This window comes from Botrytis byssoidea, assembly GCF_014898295.1.
Source record: "Botrytis byssoidea strain MUCL 94 chromosome Unknown BBYS_022, whole genome shotgun sequence".
Taxonomy (NCBI): Eukaryota; Fungi; Ascomycota; class Leotiomycetes; order Helotiales; family Sclerotiniaceae; genus Botrytis; species Botrytis byssoidea.
The window spans coordinates 1-18,096 of record NW_024065863.1 but is presented as its reverse complement, the minus strand read 5'-3'; the positions used below and the strand labels follow the sequence as shown (position 1 = coordinate 18,096).

Here is an 18,096-nt window from a genome sequence, read left to right as displayed (position 1 = left end):
GGATGGTTAGGCTAAGGTGGTGGTTGGAATTTGGCTAGTCATCAATATTACTCGACGAGTTCAATCGGTATGTGGAATGACATGGCGATCAACCGGGAGCCACTGCAAGCTACATTTTTTTCATTCCATTTCTGAGGAGGAAGGTAACAAGGGTTTGATCAGACCATCTCATGTTTTAAATAGCTTAGGAAAGCCTCGGATGCACATGGACCAAAAATCGGGAAGTGGGAAAGAAATATGAGAGAACAGAGGGTCTCTAATATGATGAGCCTTTGACTCAACAAGAATAGGGTCAATTCAAAGTTACAGATAGGCGAATGAAAAAAAAAAAAATATACTTATAAAATCCTTGAGAAAATTCGTGATACTTTTTTAATTAAGGGCCATAATGGTAACCCAGAAAGGGTTGGGGTCCCTACATGATAGTGGCTTGCATATGGTGACGCAATGCCGTGGTGCCCGACACTGGGCTTTCGGCATCTTTGAACTGGGATTATGTGGTGCCGAGCATTTTGGAGGGGAACGAGGGGGAGGGAATTCGATGGTTTCTTGCATTGGTTTGGTGGGGGGAGAGACTAGGGAAAAGGAGGGGATGCGTGGTGGGTGGTGAGTGGGTGAGTGGGTAGATCGGTGTGTGAGGGATGGAATGTAAAAGAGAGGGATGGAGAGATCAAGGTGGGTGGGTTTGGCTATGTACTCTGTAGATGGATTTCTAAGTGACGGGTAGGTAGAGTGGTAGAGGGGTGATAGATAGAGAAGGGATTTTTGTCGAAGAAAAGAGAGAAAGGAGGGGAGGGGGGGGAGGATTTGTTTTTTGATGTTGGCTAGGTATATACGTATCAATCAGCAATTAGGTCTAAGGACCAGGCACGATGATAACAATAATAATAATAATTCAACCACCTATCGAATCCAGATGATTGATGATTGATGATTGATGATTGTCGTGATAAAATGATGTTTCGATTTCGATTTCATTTTTGTTTTATAATCTCTCATATATAGTGATTTGTATGTTGATCTCTATTGATTGGGAAGGAGAATTGACGATTACTTGAGAAGTTGGGTTGAGGAGTTGTCTTGATGATTAATGTTGACTCGGGGTTTTCTTCTCATAGAGATGGGATAGCACGGATGAGTAGATCAATAATCTACCTAGATTCTTGGATACCTAAGGCATTAATAAGAATATTGAAAGCTAAATTCACTCATGTGTATGGAAGGACCTAACCTCCTCCTAACCATGGGAGTGTCCGCAGACGGGACGGGAGATATTCTCTTTGGGAATTTAGTGCATCATCTGCTTAGATCTCGAGATTAGAAATAGGAAGGGTGAAGAGATTGGTAGAATTGTGAGGTTGTATAAATAGGTAAGTCTATTATATTATTTAAGGATCTTTGTCATTTGAGAATATAAGAAATAAAGATACACATAGTTATGCATATATTGATACTCGAGTCAAGTCAATGTATACAACATATACAATAACTATATAATTTATATGCATGATTACCAAAAACTTCCCTTACAGTTAAAGCATTATGTAATCAATCTTCAAATCACAACTACCTATCCTATCTCCCTAGTAAATTTGCCTTTCGGTTCTTGCATCACCACAACAAAAGTTGATTCACTGATCGTCCTGGTCTAACTATATAGTACTTACTAACACTACTACTAACCAAGCTTTGTTTCCCCTTTACAAACAACGTCAATTGATATCGAAAATATATTTATTTTATTGATTTGTATGATATTCACTTACCTCGGATCGAATCCCCACCAGCATCGTGGAAGACTGCCATTTATCCATCCATATTGCAATATCGATACAAATCCCACGCATTTCAACCATCGGTACTTTCGAAACCGATATCCACTTCCGACGTAAAGCCCCCCGCAGATTTTCGGAACGAAAGACAATCAAATTGTACAAAGTACACAAGCTCTACAAAACATACAAGTATCTTCCGACCGAGAGTGCGTCTTCTGAAATATTCTGAGAAGAACTGGTGGATCCTGCGACTCGATACTCTGCGACCCAGGAAGAATTATGGCATACGACAAAGCGCATACTTGATTGAGAAAAACCCTGATAGGACTACGACCACTATAAATATACACAAACGTCGAGTCTCATCTTGAGATCCTTTGAGTGGTGGAGAATTCGTGAACTAGATCAAGTGTAGAGAAGATTTCACGGGAGGCCGAAAGAATATTCAACCTTCACGCAAAGTTTCAATTCTTCTCAACACTCGGGTGTCATTACCGTACACTCGACTTCGATACAGCCACCAGCAATTCCGACGCAGATGTCGACGTTATCATGAGTAATTTCTTCAATATGCCAGTGACCCAAGAGGACCTGCAGCGGCAGGTTGCTCAAAGGAGGGCACATTCTAGGTCTCTGAGTATACCGCACCCTCAACCGCAACCGCAACAACAGCGGCCTTCCGCTCAATCTAACGGAAGTTCCATGAGCATGAACCATAGCATGAGTGGTGGAAATAGTTTGGATGAAATTATCATGCAGAATAATAACGAATTACAACGGCGGCAGAGTTACTCACAAGACTTTTCGCAAGATCACGATCGCAGATCTTCCATGCTAGAATTTGGTAACAGTGATGTCGGTCTGAACGATTTTCAATTTGCCACCCCAACATCTTCTTCTGAGAATTCAATGTTACGTCGACAATCCTTGAGCGAATTGAATATGAATGACCTTTATGGCGGAGGGATGGAGTCTGGAATGGGTATAATGCCACAAATGCAGCAACTTGGTTATTCCGACTCTGTGCGACCAAATTTGATGGATACAACCATGGGATATGGCTCGTTTTCGGGAGATATGATGCCTGGGATGATAAGTTATGCTTCCATAGGTATGGATAGTATGTCTCAAGATTCGCCGATGGGCATGTACTCGAATGATAATTATTCACCTACGGTATACGGGAACGATCCTATGGATTCGATGGACTCGAATATGTTTATGGGGGGTCAAGACCGTGGGAGAATGAGAACGATGACCGATGAAAATAACGAAGAGATATCATCGAGGTCCGTTATCATGGGCCCCACAACATCGGAGTCGCTCTTGAGAGCTCGAGAAGGTATGATAATGAGACCCTTGGAAGATGAGAACAACGAAGCAATGTCTTCGAGATTCGATGTCATGAGCCAATCACCAAGCGCTATGAGCATGCCTCAAACCTTAATCAATTACAACTCTCCGTCTACTTCAAATGCACCTTCGAATCTTTTAACACGAACATCAAGTACGGCTATGGTCCCCACATCTACATCAACACCCACAGCCCTCACCGCTCCCGACACCTCCCCATCGGGACAAGGAATTTCGAATATATACTCCAGCACTGGGTTCGATATGCTTGGAGCATTGATAAGAGTGGCAAAAAGGCCAAATAAAGTTATTAACATAGGCGCCGTCGATTTATCATGTGCATTTGTTGTCTGCGATCTACGAGAGACAGATTGTCCTATAATATATGTATCTGATGTTTTTGAGAACCTTACCGGGTATTCCAGACATGAGGTATTAGGAAGAAATTGTCGATTTCTCCAATCACCAGATGGCAAGATCCAAGCTGGTGAACGTCGGACGGCCACGGAAAATGACAAGGTCTATGAACTCAAGAAAGCTGTCGACAACCGAACGGAAACTCAGCAGGCCATTATCAACTATCGAAGAGGAGGTCAGCCATTCATGAATCTTTTGACGATGATTCCTATCCCTGCAAGTGATGACGACCCTACACTTTCTCTGGTGGTCGGTTTTCAGGTTGATGTTGTCGCGAACCCAACTAGTATCGATGGCATGAGCGGTGGGATTTACACCATGAACTATAAACAAGGCACATTACCACGATATCAATGGCAACCACCTCAGCAAAATATTCGTCTAATTGATGCAGGGCAAACGATAAGTCGAGACGATGTTAGCGCAGCCTTAGCTTCATACGACAATGGTAGCGATCCGGAAACCACCAAGAGAATGTTCGATAAAGTGCTTCTGGAAAATAGTGATGATGTTATTCATGTTCTTTCTCTGAAAGGTTTATTCATGTATCTTTCGCCGTCGTGTTGTCAAGTCTTGGAATATGACGCATCTGAGCTGGTTGGAACTGCCTTATCTTCCATCTGTCATCCTAGTGATATAGTTCCTGTCACTCGAGAATTGAAGGAAACATCACAAGGGAGTGCTGTCAATGTTGTATTCCGCATTCGTCGAAAGAATAGTGGCTACACATGGTTCGAGAGCCACGGTTCTCTTTGTGCAGAGCAAGGCAAAGGTCGAAAATGCATAGTCATGGTTGGCCGGGTGAGACCAGTGTATGCATTGGCTAGAAGCGACTTGATGCGAATGGATGGTCTTAGCGATCAACAGATGTATTCGAAATTGTCGACGTCGGGCATGTTTCTATTTGTTGCAGCAAATGTTCGATCCCTCCTAGATCGTACACCAGACGATCTTGTTGGTACAAGCATTCAAGCATTGATGCGTGCTGATTCCAAGGTCGCATTTGGTCGAGCCTTAGAAAAGGCAAGAACGGGAAAGATTGTCAAATACTCACATGAACTTTTCAATAAGCGTGGTCTTGTCATACAAACCGAGACAGTACTCTATCCGGGAGATGCATCGGAGGGCCATAAACCTACCTTTCTTGTTGCCCAGACTCGATTGGTTAATAAAGCATCTCGAAATGTTGCTTCGGCCACTGGAGCTAACGGTACTACCATTCCTGGCGGTAAAACAATGATCATGAGTCCCTTGACTAGATCAGATTCACAAACTTCCGATCGAATATCATCAAACAATCAATTACCTCGTCCTCAGGCTAGCCCCTATCCTGAACCTATGACACCAGGAGCTTCTGGTACCACAACTATACCTATCACGCAACCAGGTGGATCCGGGCTTCCAATAGGTTCTCAAGATGAAGCCTTGGCGTCTAGGGACAACATTTTCGAAGAATTGAAAACGACACGCGCTACAAGTTGGCAATATGAACTTCGACAAATGGAAAAGGAAAATCGATCACTCGCTGAAGAGGTAGCATCGTTAGTGAATGCCCGAAAGAAACGAAAACGAAGAAAATTACCTGGTAACGTCCAACGAGATTGTGCTAATTGCCATACGAAGAATACCCCGGAGTGGAGGAGGGGACCGAGTGGAAATCGAGACTTGTGTAATAGTTGTGGATTGAGATGGGCGAAACAGGTGAGTGATGACGGTTCTGACACCGCACCAATAGCTGGTCAAGCTGTTGATCATTCATCATCCTCCACATCTTGAAGTTGAGTTTGTTGAAAAGATAACCCGCTTCAATTCACGGTTATTCTATATTCATCTCTGGATCAAAATCGAAAAGCTCTCAGTGGATAATTTCAATATCAAGGGCGGGTCAAGGTGCCATTTCGCTATTAACCGCGAGAAAAATATTCAAGCACGTAGCTGCTTTACGCCCTCTTTGCTCTATCATTGCTCTTAGTTTGTTATCTTATCCACCCCATCGCATTACTTATACGGCACACGGCACTAATCTCATATCTTCTAAACGTTCAGCAAGGTCGCATATCCTCGCGTAGTTCTAAACGCAGTAAAGATGGTGATGCGTCAAGCAAACATTCCAATTCGCCGAGTCATTCTAGTCCATTACATAATGAAATCTCGCAAAATTCAGATTCATTAAATCCAAACTTAAATATCAATCCTGGAAAGTTGGCGGATGCCACGGTTCCGAGACCGTCGAAGTTGTTGAAAAAGGACTCTGATAATAGTGTAAGGACTGCAAGCACCGGAAGCCCGGGGATGGGACCTGAGGGAACGGGCAAAATTGGAAATGGAAATATTGGACCTGGGGGAATTAGTAATGGTGGTATCATGGGAAGTGGAACAGCAGTTCCGGCATCTCTTGGAGGACGAACAACAATGGAGAGTCAACCTGTCCATGCGCGAAGTCTGGGGTTTAATGAGGGTGGTATTAGTGGGATTACTAATATTGAGGAGGGGAGAGAAAGTGAGAGGAGTGGAGGAACGAGCGGAATAAGTGAAATGAATTGGAAGGGAAAGGGTGTGGTGAGAGAGAGGTTTACCAGTGATGAGAGAGAGACAGCTGAGGAGAGAAGAGAGCGAGAAAAGAATGACGACGAATATAAACGAATTTTCGATAATGCGACGAATCATAACGAGCATTTCAAGGATGGTTGATTGGCAGGATTCTTCTAGATTATTTTGCTAGCTGGATTTGGAGGGACTGCATTATTGGATTGGCTTTGCCTTGGAGTTTGAGTGGAGAGTTTTGGAAGGGTCTGTTATGGTGTTGGGAGTTTAGCTGACGCTCTATGGCGTGGTTACCTAAGTCTCTTTAAATGTTTTTGCTGGTTATGCAACTGGAGAGGTGGGGTTGAATTGAATTGATTGGTGGGGGATTGGATGGGATGGCATCTTGTGGAACTTAGAGTTCATTATACCAGGGGCTTTTACGAGCAGCGTTTGTTTGTTTGAGGAAGATGAGGAAACGAAAAGGGATGAGGAATGAGGGTGGGCGGCTATCTTTGAAAGTGGAAATTAGACTGGATGGATGGACTGGTTGTTGGTTGAGATTTTGAGGTTGATAATGATGGTTTGCTTGCTATATTATATTATATTGTGTCGTCGTATCATATCGTATCGTATCGTATCGTATCGTGTTGTTATACTCTACTCTCTGGTCTTTGAAAATATGAAGGTGGGAGAGGTGAGGTAGGGCGGGAAAGCTAAAAGAATATATATAACGTGGTTTATCATCGAATGGATTATATCATTGAGTGAATCATTTTCACCTTAATTTACTACTTTAAACTTATATTATTCAATAATAATTAAATCAATTAATTAAAACTATTAAGAATCTAATAATCTAGAATCTATTATATTATTTTAATAGATTCTTATATTATAATCTATTTTTCTATATTTATTATAATATTAATTAGAAAATACTTTCTTATTAAAATTTCTTTTCTTTTGATATTTATTATATTAAATCTAAATATCAATCTTTTATTGAAATAATATATCTATAGCTTTCTATCTAGTAAATACTTTTCCTAAATGTAATTGAGTTTTTTTTGTGTATTGATGTTTGCTTAATGCCTAATTCATTTTTGAAATATATAAATCTTTGTATTTAAAAATGTATTCTTATAAACTAATCTTTTTATACCTTTAATTAAAATTAATACAATTTCAAATATAAATATAAAAAAGCTTGATTAATAATAATTTATTCGAGATTTAATTAATATTGATTAAAAAAAAGCTTTTATAGAATTGTAAAGAATTTAAGAAATCCAAAGATTTAAATTGATAAAAAGAGAAATAAATATATATATTCGAATATCTAATTTTGAGATTACTATTTTAGGATTAAAAGATATTAATCCTATTCTTCGGAATCCAGATTTTATATTCTGATTTATAATTGATTATTAATATATAGTTTTGAAAACTATAAGGAATTCAATCTTTAAAATATAATTGATATATATCCTTATAAACTCCTCAATTTGGATATTATATTTTTATTTTAATTTACTAAAACATTCAATATCGAATAATTGAATTAAATAATTTGAATACAATAATAGACTTAAGTATATGATATTGTTCTCTTTACAATATACTTGAAAAGTTCTTGATTTATAGCTTTTATATCTATTTAGTATTAACATTCAGTATTTATTTACTCTACAATTTATTATATATTTATCAAAATATTTTAATCATTCCAATTCTATTTCATTATTTATCTATTCATTGCTAATAGATTTAATAATCCAATCTATAGAAAAATCGGTTTTTGTATATCAATTGAAGAGATATATTTATTCTTGAATTACCAGAAATGAAAATATAATTTCCTTTATACTATTATTACATATAATTGCTATTACTTATTTCTTATTGTTTAATTATATTATTTTATTTTTATTACTCCTTTTAATACTAGTAATTATTATATTAATAGTTATAACTCCTATTATAAAACCTATTTTATTGAAATTCTATATATTATAATTTAGTATATTATGTTTCATTTGTATATTCAATATAAAACAGAATCATATTCAAAGAAGCTTAGAATTCTTGTACAAAGCTTTTTGAAAGTTATAAATATAACTAAAATATATTTTTAATTCTTTATAACATTTTACAAATCGATGTACCTAAAGCTTTTTAATCATTTTTCTATTTTTCGATTTAAGAATATGGTTTGCTATATCTTTTACCCTTTTGAGTTTAGGTGGAAAACCTTTTGAATTTATATTAAGAATATACTGAATAATGATATTTTTTTTAATTCTGTAAGTTTATATTAATTTATTTGAGTTTTGGTATATGAAGTTAAATTATTTATTTTATAATATAATATTATAAATAGTATATTATATATCTTAACAAATTGTTGTATATTAAGTTTTTTATTTTTTTGAATAGTTTTGATAGTTAGAAGTATTCAAGCTTTTTTGATAATTGATTTTATAATAATTAATTGATAAAATGTGTATTAAATTGATGTATAAAAAATTGAGGTGAAAGTGATCCACTTGATAAACCACGTTATTCATTTTTATTTATTTTTGGTATTGGTTTGATTAGATCACCAGTAGGTGCACAGACTCACGGGACAATGTGACAGGAAAGCACAATTTCACACTCAAATTTATGAACTTCAAAACTCAATCAAAATTCCAAATTCTATTTAATATTATTTAGATTAAGATATATGATTTATAAATATAAAATTCATATAATATATAAAGATTGAATCTTAAAAATAAATATTGAATTTAAAAATCAAATAGTATGTTTTTTTATTAAAAAATTTGATGGGATATTATATAATCGATTGTATAAACTTGAATTTTGTTTTTTTTTGAAATAAAATTTTTATTATATAAAATTCTTATGCTTAAGAATGATAATTCTTAATTTCAAAGTCAAATATCAATTTTTTGAATTTTAATTGAATTATCAAAACAGCTCTTTTTGGTGTGAGATTGTGCTTTTCCTCTTAAGTGTCCCGTGAGTCTGTGCACCCACTGGTGGATGTGATTTGATGATTAGGTGTGATTTGATTATGGGGTAATGAGATAATGAGATGACGGAATGATATGTTGGAAGTATGTGAGTGAGTGAGTGAGTGAGTGAGTGAGTGAGTGAGTTAAGGCGTATTCAGATTAATTTTTTTTCGATATTAGATCTAATATATTAAAAATATTAGTTTTAATATGTAGTTGAAATTATTCAAACATTTTTGAATTGAATATAACCGATATCCCTATATCGTGCACGCCCCTATATCGTGCACACTTTTATTTCTTTTAAAAAAGATATTCTAAATTCAATATATAATTAATCAATCATTGAATTCTATTAATAATTATATATAATATATTATATTACTATTTATTTTTTATAAAATAATCAAAATATAAAAATAATTATTATATATAATATAATTTCAATATTAAAATTATTAATACAAAAATATTATATATTAATTTATTTATTAATAGAAATAGCGAAAATTGATTTTCAATTTCTTTTTTATAAATTTGAATATATTTTAATATAAAGAAATAAAAAAATTAAAGTTTTTATATTATAAGTTTGATATTATATAATATATTATTTAAGGTTTTATAAATAATCTTTTTTTTAAAAAAATTGATTATAAATCAAGTATTTTTAATGATTTTTAATTTTTTTAATTATATAATATTATTAATAGATTAATTTTGATTAGAAAACTAAAAATAACTATATTTTATAAATATATATATATATATTATCAATTATTAAAAAAATTATAAAATTAAATATTAGGATTATATAATTAATAATAAATATTTCTAAAAAAGATTTTTTTTAAAAAAAATTTTAAAACGGAATTAATTTGAATATTAATAAAAAAAGAGAATATTTATAATATTAAATTATAATTAGATTTAATCTATAAAATTATTAGAAATATATAAAATTTGAGGATTTTTTTTAAAAAAATAATTCTTTTAAAAATAGATTTATAATATTTTTAGTTTTTTTTAAAAAATAGAATATTTTATTTCATTTCTTTTTTTTCGTTTTATATATTAATTTAATATATAATAAGTTATAGTTTTTAATTATATTATTTTTTTATAATTTTATTTATATATTATATATTTTCTAATATATAAAAATTCTATTTTCTAATTAAAATCCAATAATAATTTCAAATTCTTAAAATCTATAAAAAACATTTTAAAATATTTTAAAAAGAATTTTTAAATTCTTTTTATTTTTTTGAATATTATACATATTTTTGAAATTATATTTAAAACTTAATTTTTATATTTTTCAGAATTTCAAGCTTTTTTTCAATAATAATAATATAATTTAATTCAAAAAACTTATTTTAATAATATAAATTTATTCTAATATAAATTTTTATTAAATTATTAATATCTTAAATATTATTTTTTAAAATCAATTAATATTCTATTTGATATTTCAAATTTATCAAAAACTTATTATTATATTTAGCTGATCTTCAATCTGTTTTTTATAAATTTTAATATTATTATAAGCAGTTTTGGATTTATAATCAATTTTTAATTCAATAAATTAAAGCGTGCAAGATACAGGGTCGTGCACGATGCAGGGATATCGGTTAATATTAGGTTTAATAAAATAATTACATCTAATAATCTCAAAGTAACAAATATGTTAATTTTTCTTAACTTTTTTATATATAATAATTAATAACAGTTTTTGGAATATTGTTGAATAAATATATTTGAGAAAAAAGCAATACTATTTTCATTTTCATTTTCATTTTCATTCTATATCATCTCTTTCCAAAAGTCATTGTAGAATCTTATGTAGATAGGTATACATAAACACATATAGATATGCATACATATACAAGAAATTTCCAATCCTTATTTCCAATCTGAGATCCTAAATTTCCAATTTCCAATCTCCAATCCAAAATCAAAATCTCAAATCTCAAGTCCACATTTCCCAATTCCCTAATGCCCATTGTCAAAATTCCAAATACATAATACTTATACTAATACTCCTCCTCCTCTTCTTCATATTCATACTCATACTCATACTCATACTCCTCCTCCTCCTCCTATTCATGTTCATATCCATCCATCATACAAATCCCTTGAACAAATTCCCCACAAAGATTCCACCTCCAGAAACCCCATCCATCAAAAAACGCATACATATGAATACACCATAGAATACAATACAAGAACTCCATTACAGCCACAAACACAACCGTAATCGCAACCATAAGTATCTCCCTATCGTACGTATTCTGATACCCTAGCATAGCATAGTACAATCTTTCATTGATTGCGTAATAGGATTCCCTATATCGATCCTTGAAAAAGGCTAATCGAATAAAGAAATTCTATTTCAAAAGAAACGAGAGAAGAAATAAGAGATGAAAAGGGAAGAGATGAAAAGAGATGAACAAATCCGAAAACCTGAGAAACCGAGTGACTAAATCAAAGCCATAGCGCCAAATCGTCAATTCCCAAAACCGGCCGAGATAAAGTAGAAGAAAGGGTATCATGTAGACGTGAAATCCGGTCAAACCAAGCGAACCGAGTGAACTGAACAAAACTAGACCAAGCAAAGTCGATAGGAAATCCAGAAAAAACATCTTGACCGAATAAAACTTCCTCGACACATCATAACTCAATCTATGGAGAGCTCTTATCTTCCCGTGCAGAATTGTTGGCCAGAGGTAGTTATGCAAATCGAAAGATTCGAATGCGAAAAATAACCGAGAAGAGATCCAGTATAGCATCACAACGGCCTGATGCCTTCCAGAACATACACAAAAGGATTTATTACCCAACAACCCCTGCAAGCACCCCCATACACCCCAAGTAAACCCCCACGCAAACCAATCCCTCTCGTCTTTGTGAACCTTTCAAACCCTTAATACTTTCAATCACATCATTTAGGCCAATAAATCCACTTTGTACAAGTGCTCCTACAATACCCGATCCGACCAAGCAAACCACCGTCATTCTGCCTAGGAATGTTGGGATGGTTGCGAAAGTCAGGATCGGTATGAAGATACTGAGAGCTATTGCACATGCCAAAGTGGGGAAATCTTCTGCATGAGATATTGCATTTCCCACTCCAAGATGATCATGCGTTAAATGAGGTGGTGGATGAAGAGGTGAGTCGACAGCGCTACTGGTGGGTGTTCTCTCAATTGGACGATCATCATCACTACTATCTGATATTGATGATGGTAATGAACGTTTATGACGAATGAATTGATCTCCATTTCGATGACGACCTTGACTTCTGAAACCAGAAGAAGCAGAAGCAACTGAAACTAAATCATCCTCAACTTTTGGATCTAAGAATCTAGTTTCCACTTCGGTTATGGGACGGACGGTTTGAAGGTATTCTCGATAATGGCTAATATCCGGTTGAGTAGCGGGAGGAAGTGATTGAAGAGAGTGGAACGAGGTTAGAGTTTGATCTGGATGAGGTTAGTATGGGGGGATGTGTGGGGTATGGGGTAAGGTAGGGATAGTGAGGAGTGCTGACTGTATTGAGCCAATTTGTAACCGATCCTCCCCAGAACATCCATTTTGTGCCACTGTAAATCACCACCCATTTGTTCACTTGCTCTTCTCGATGCAGGAATCACATCCACCCCGAAATTTCCATTACCAGTATGTCGTAACCTTCTAGATTCAGTATCGGCTTTATCCAATCTTTGCAATTGTTCTTCCAGTTCGCTTATTTCATCTTGAAGATGAAGGAGAAGACGATGATTGAGTGCTTCGAATTTTCGATACATGGGCTTGATACGATCTTCCACTACTGTATCAGAGCCGGAACCGGAATGGGAAGATGCTGATAAGCGAGAAGCGAGGAGTTCATAGCCTGTGATAGTCGGATCAATCTGAGATTGGAGTGTATGCTTGGGTGGATGTGGATTGCGAGGTGTCTCCAGATCAGCGGGAGAGAGTGGGTTGCTGTCTGTGCGATGATGGGTTTTTGGTGTTCCAAATGATGGAGCTGCTCCGTAATAATTTTGTCGTTGATTGGCAGCTGCCATTTGAGACGCTAATTTGACTGAGGCATCTTTTGAATTCGTGGTGACTCGTAGATTTTCTCGACCATTCACACTTCTTTCTGGTGATGTACTCCTATCTGTGTCGATATCGGCTTCTGGTGCTGAGAAATCATCACTGTGAAGACTACTTGAGACGGATGAAGGACCACTTGGATGTTCCTCTGGAGTATGTGGACGTGATACTGGGGTGAAACTTTTATCGCCATGGTCAATCAACCATTTAGAGGTATCTTCTTGTGTCTCCGCCTTTTTGCCCTCTGCTTCATCTTCCTTGACCTCCCCAACTTCTTCATCTTCTTCATCGGAGTCCTGTTGTAAATAGGCGAACACATTCGGAGGAGATGGTACAGCTGGCGAGAAAGACTCTTCTTTAGCCTGAGCTTCTTTTCCTAGGGATAAACCTTTTGTAATAGAAGCTTGAGTTACGGTTGAGTTACTTCCACTTGAGCTACTAGATTTATTGGTTGATGTAGTCACAGATGTTAGATTGGATATCATAGATGGTGATGTTAATTTTGCTCTTGAAGCAGCAAGGACCGATTTGTGATTAGGGATATTCTCATTTTCATCCGAAGAGCTTGACGATGACGACGATGATGAACTTGAATCTCGGTTCCGTTGTACGGGCCTTTGGCGAAGACGTTGCCCCTCCATTTCATTTCCTTTTGAAGATGATCCACTTGCGCGCTTCGCATTTGTATGCTTAGGTTTTGGTTTTGATGCAGAATGTCTGTTGCCACTGGAAGTAGATTTATGCAACCTTCTTGATCTATCTCTTTCCCTACTCGTATTTGCTTTTGTGGGTGAAGAAAACATTGTGGAATCGTGAATTGATCGATGTTGACGACGAGTTATGCTGCTCTGGAATTCTCTTTCAGTACCCCTTACATCGTCCCTTGATTCATCTTCGGGATCTTCGATGATTGATTCCACTGTTGGTATTTTGTATTTTGTAGCCATCTCCAAGGAGGAATCTACCAACGTCCGTTCATATCAGCTCGACTTCACATTATTATTCAAAAGCAAGAGCAGAAGAAAAAAGCAAAAAATCAATAGATCTTACTCGTATTAGGAGGGGATGGTTCTTTAGATTGACAGGGCTTACCTAGATAATTTGGGTAGCTATGATAGCGTATCGATATGCGATAACAAATTATCAATGCCCGATGAAGAAAACAATTGAATGAAGTGAACGAATTGATGATACGGATGAATTAAAATATTTAATAATAGTAAACATGTTAATGAAGAGGGAGAAGAGGTCAAGTGGAGGAGTTCAAGACGAGAGCAGAGAGGGGAAAGAAGAGAAGAAGAGAAGAAGAGAAGAAGAGAAGAAGAGAAGAAGAGAAGAAGAGAAGAAGAGAAGAAGAGAAGAAGAGAATCAAAATTCCAGAGGATTAATATGATGATGATGATGATGATGATGGCAAAGTGATTGTCTGTATATCAATTCCCAGCTTCAGCTACAATACAAAAATGGTATAAAACTGGCGCGCGCGTTGATCAAATCGAATGAGGGGATGGGATGGGGCGAGGGGGCATGGATGTGTGTGTGTGATGAGCGAGTGTTCAGCCGTCTCGTTTCCTCGTGTTTGGTAAGGGAAGAAGTGTTTCAAATGATTCTTAAAAGATGGAACCACCAACACAGACAATGCGATGGGAAAAGAATGAACGATAATAGATATCAAGTACAAGGGACGCAAGGGAGGCGAGGACAGGCAGTGAAGGGCGTCAGAAGAAAAGGTTTAAGAAGGGACCAGGGATGATGCGATATGAAGCAGGGGAGATTTTAAGACTTTATGATCATGGGAGAGTTCCCGTGAGTGGAGAAGTTGGGTAGATGGTGGATATTGTTTAAGAATTCGCATAAGATATTGATGTTGATGTTGATGTTGATGTTGATGTTGATGTTGGGTAATGTACGAAGGATAATGTTGTTTGTGTAAAGGTCTTGAAGGTCTTGAAGGCCTTGGATTGCGATTTGACAATGATGTTGATTCTATGCATATTTTAGGTGTGTGTTTGAAGTGATGGAATTGATAAATGGATGATGGATGATGGATGATGGATGATGGTTGGTGGTTGGTCACACTTGGTTTGATGGGCTGATGTTGTTTTCTTCCTCGATTTGGACATTTGGAATGAGAAAGGGAAGCGGAAAGAAAGAGGACGCCATACGCCATACGCCATTCGAAGGATTTCATGCATTATGAAGATGACAACATTTGGCTTTTGTGGCGGCAACATGAATATCCATGGATAGATATAGTATCTTATTGTACAGGAGAGTTTGCAGGTCAAATGTATTATGGCTTTTGTTTGCTTTCCTCGATATATACCCAGATACCCAGAATAGACACAGGTATGGGTCTTGGATATGTAGCAAGTATATATTGACAACCTAGTCAGTCCCATGGTTTATCTGATCTACCTGACTATTTATCAAGCGACTTGTACGCCGTCTGACTGACTGTCTTATAATCCGGGGAATAGAAGTCCATTTGGATTTCAGCACAAAATAGTAGAAAAAGTAAAGCATCCCATCGTGACCATCTCACTATCTCTATCTCTACTCCGTGACAATACCTACCTAGTCGGCCTCCACGGCAGTGGCCCCCGGAGGGCCAGCGGAGCGTCATATATATAATGATTTAGTTTTCTTTGCGTTGAATCAAATATTTTTACTTACTAGGTAGTTATACAGCTATTTTCATACTCCTGTCTCCTCTTATCAATAATAAATACAAAATCTGCCTGGCTAGTATTTAACATCAAACAAAGCAAATACTAAATTATATAACTAACTAACGTTATGTATAACGTGGTTTATCAGCATGCGGGCCATATCATCATATGGGCCACTTCATTTTGTATACAAAATTCGTCTGTGCGTAACCGTGCACTTTCTTTATTAGCCAATAGAATTTTTCAAAAATTTATCATATAAAACCTTATTTTTCAAATATTTCAGAAATCTAATTTTTTTTCCAAAATTCCAATTTTTATCAAAGTTATTAAAGAAAAAGAGAGTTTGTAATGCAAAGTGTGACAATTTCGAGCTAAAATAAATTATTTAAAAAAGAAACTTAAATATTATAAATATTATATTTTTATTATGATTTTTCATGATTTTTTCTTTCAAAAATAATGATTAGTTATTAAAATATAAATATTAAAAAAACCTCGATTTTGGTGCATTTTCGAAGTGGCTCACATGATGATATGGCCCGCATGCTGATAAACCACGTTAACTATAGTTACGGTTACAATGGGATTGGTCGGGTCAATAGATAGCTGCGTAGCTGCATTGCGGGATCTCCTATTAGACCAAACTAAAGTATGTGATAATGCAGCTATAATAGCGCGTGAACTGAACTGAATAGAGTAAAGGATGAAATGTGAAGTATGAAGTATGAAGTATGAAGTATGAAGTATGAAGGGTGAAGGGTGAAGAATGTGAAGGGACCATTAGATTGCAGCAAATACAAACCTTGACCTCATAGCAAATTAAAAACAAACAAGCACACACATAACGTTATCTTTACCTTCAAACACACACACACACAGTTCAATTGAATTTATCGAATTGGGTAGCTACCAACATCGACGAATGAATTAATTGGTGATGAACATTTTAATTAATGTAGGTACCAATCTTCAATTCACCAAATTAAAAATGATTATGATAAACATTTATTCAGCCTCACATTTTCTCACATTTCTTTTCTGATTTCCTTCTTCTTTTTGATAAGAAAAAGATAATATCATCGCCGAGTATGATGAAGATTCGATTACACGAGATAGAATATTCTATCAAGACGTGCACCATTCTTACTCGACACCTTGTATTGGTATAACCAATACTTCTTCAACACATATTATCATATCAATCAATATCTTACGCCTTACGGGATATCATCATAAGTTGATCGATAACAATATCGGTCTCATTTGATTTTCTCTCTCACTCATTTTTCAAGCATCGCATCCATCATTCACAAATAAGACAGAGAGACAGAGAGACAGAGAGGAGTCATAGCCACCAAGTGATCCTATCCCTATCTTTTTTTCCCCCCGAGCCCTGGAGACCCCTCAAATCGGGTGCCCAATTATTCAAAAAATCTCATTACATGCATGCATGAGCCCGAGCCCGAGCCCGAACCCGAACTCTGCCTGACCATCTGATCAACGACCGTGAATTTCCTAGAACTCTCTATCAAACCAATTATTTGCCCAAGGAAAGACCAATTGGAAACCATACCACCTCATTGAGAGGATCCGCAAGTCCGATGACTCGAATTGCTCCTCTGGTTCTTCGCAGATATCTCCTTGGGGGCCAAATCAATTCCACGGGTTGTCTTCGTCATAGAGCTATTGCTATTGGTAGTAACCATTCACCTTCCATTTACGCCTCGAGATCTCGGGCAGTGCAAGAATTACATACTGAGACAGAATCGGCCTCTTCCTCCTCCACGAATCACAGCATTCAAAATTCCTTCAAAGCAGCGCGGAAACAGCCAAAAGATGAAGGAATAGGAAGAAATACAAATTCGGAAAAGTTACAAAGTCTTGATGAGTGGGAGTTAACCGTAGGAATCGAAATACACGCACAATTAAATACTGAACGAAAACTTTTCTCATCCGCTGCCTCATCTTTTAACGATACGCCCAACACACATGTCGCATATTTCGATGTAGCCTTACCGGGCTCTATGCCCATATTTCAGAAGGAGACTCTGATTCCTGCGATTCGAGGAGCATTGGCGTTGAATTGTAACATTCAAAGAACGAGTCGATTTGATCGCAAACATTATTTTCATTGGGATCAACCTGCGGGGTATCAAATTACACAATATTACGAACCTTTTGCGAAAGATGGATACATTACATTATATGCGCACGATGGAATTGCAAAGG

At 35.9% G+C, this 18,096-nt stretch overlaps 2 protein-coding genes across 2 annotated transcripts; one reads left to right on the top strand and one right to left on the bottom strand.

Annotated features, from left to right (window-relative positions):
• The first annotated feature begins 1,634 nt into the window (after window positions 1-1,634).
• On the top strand, window positions 1,635-6,902 carry EAE97_009401 (uncharacterized protein). Its single transcript, XM_038879916.1, has 2 exons — window positions 1,635-5,246; window positions 5,592-6,902. The coding sequence occupies exons 1-2, from the start codon at window positions 2,328-2,330 to the stop codon at window positions 6,234-6,236; spliced, it is 3,564 nt and encodes a 1,187-aa protein (XP_038729027.1). The 5' UTR covers window positions 1,635-2,327; the 3' UTR covers window positions 6,237-6,902.
• Window positions 6,903-10,870: 3,968 nt separating this feature from the next.
• EAE97_009400 (uncharacterized protein) lies at window positions 10,871-14,560 on the bottom strand. The gene is made up of 3 exons (XM_038879915.1): window positions 14,285-14,560; window positions 12,645-14,153; window positions 10,871-12,576 (listed from the first exon to the last, which is right to left on the bottom strand). Exons 2-3 carry the CDS (start codon window positions 14,137-14,139, stop codon window positions 11,927-11,929), a joined length of 2,145 nt encoding a protein of 714 aa, XP_038729026.1. The 5' UTR covers window positions 14,140-14,153; window positions 14,285-14,560; the 3' UTR covers window positions 10,871-11,926.
• Between the last annotated feature and the right edge of the window lie 3,536 nt (window positions 14,561-18,096).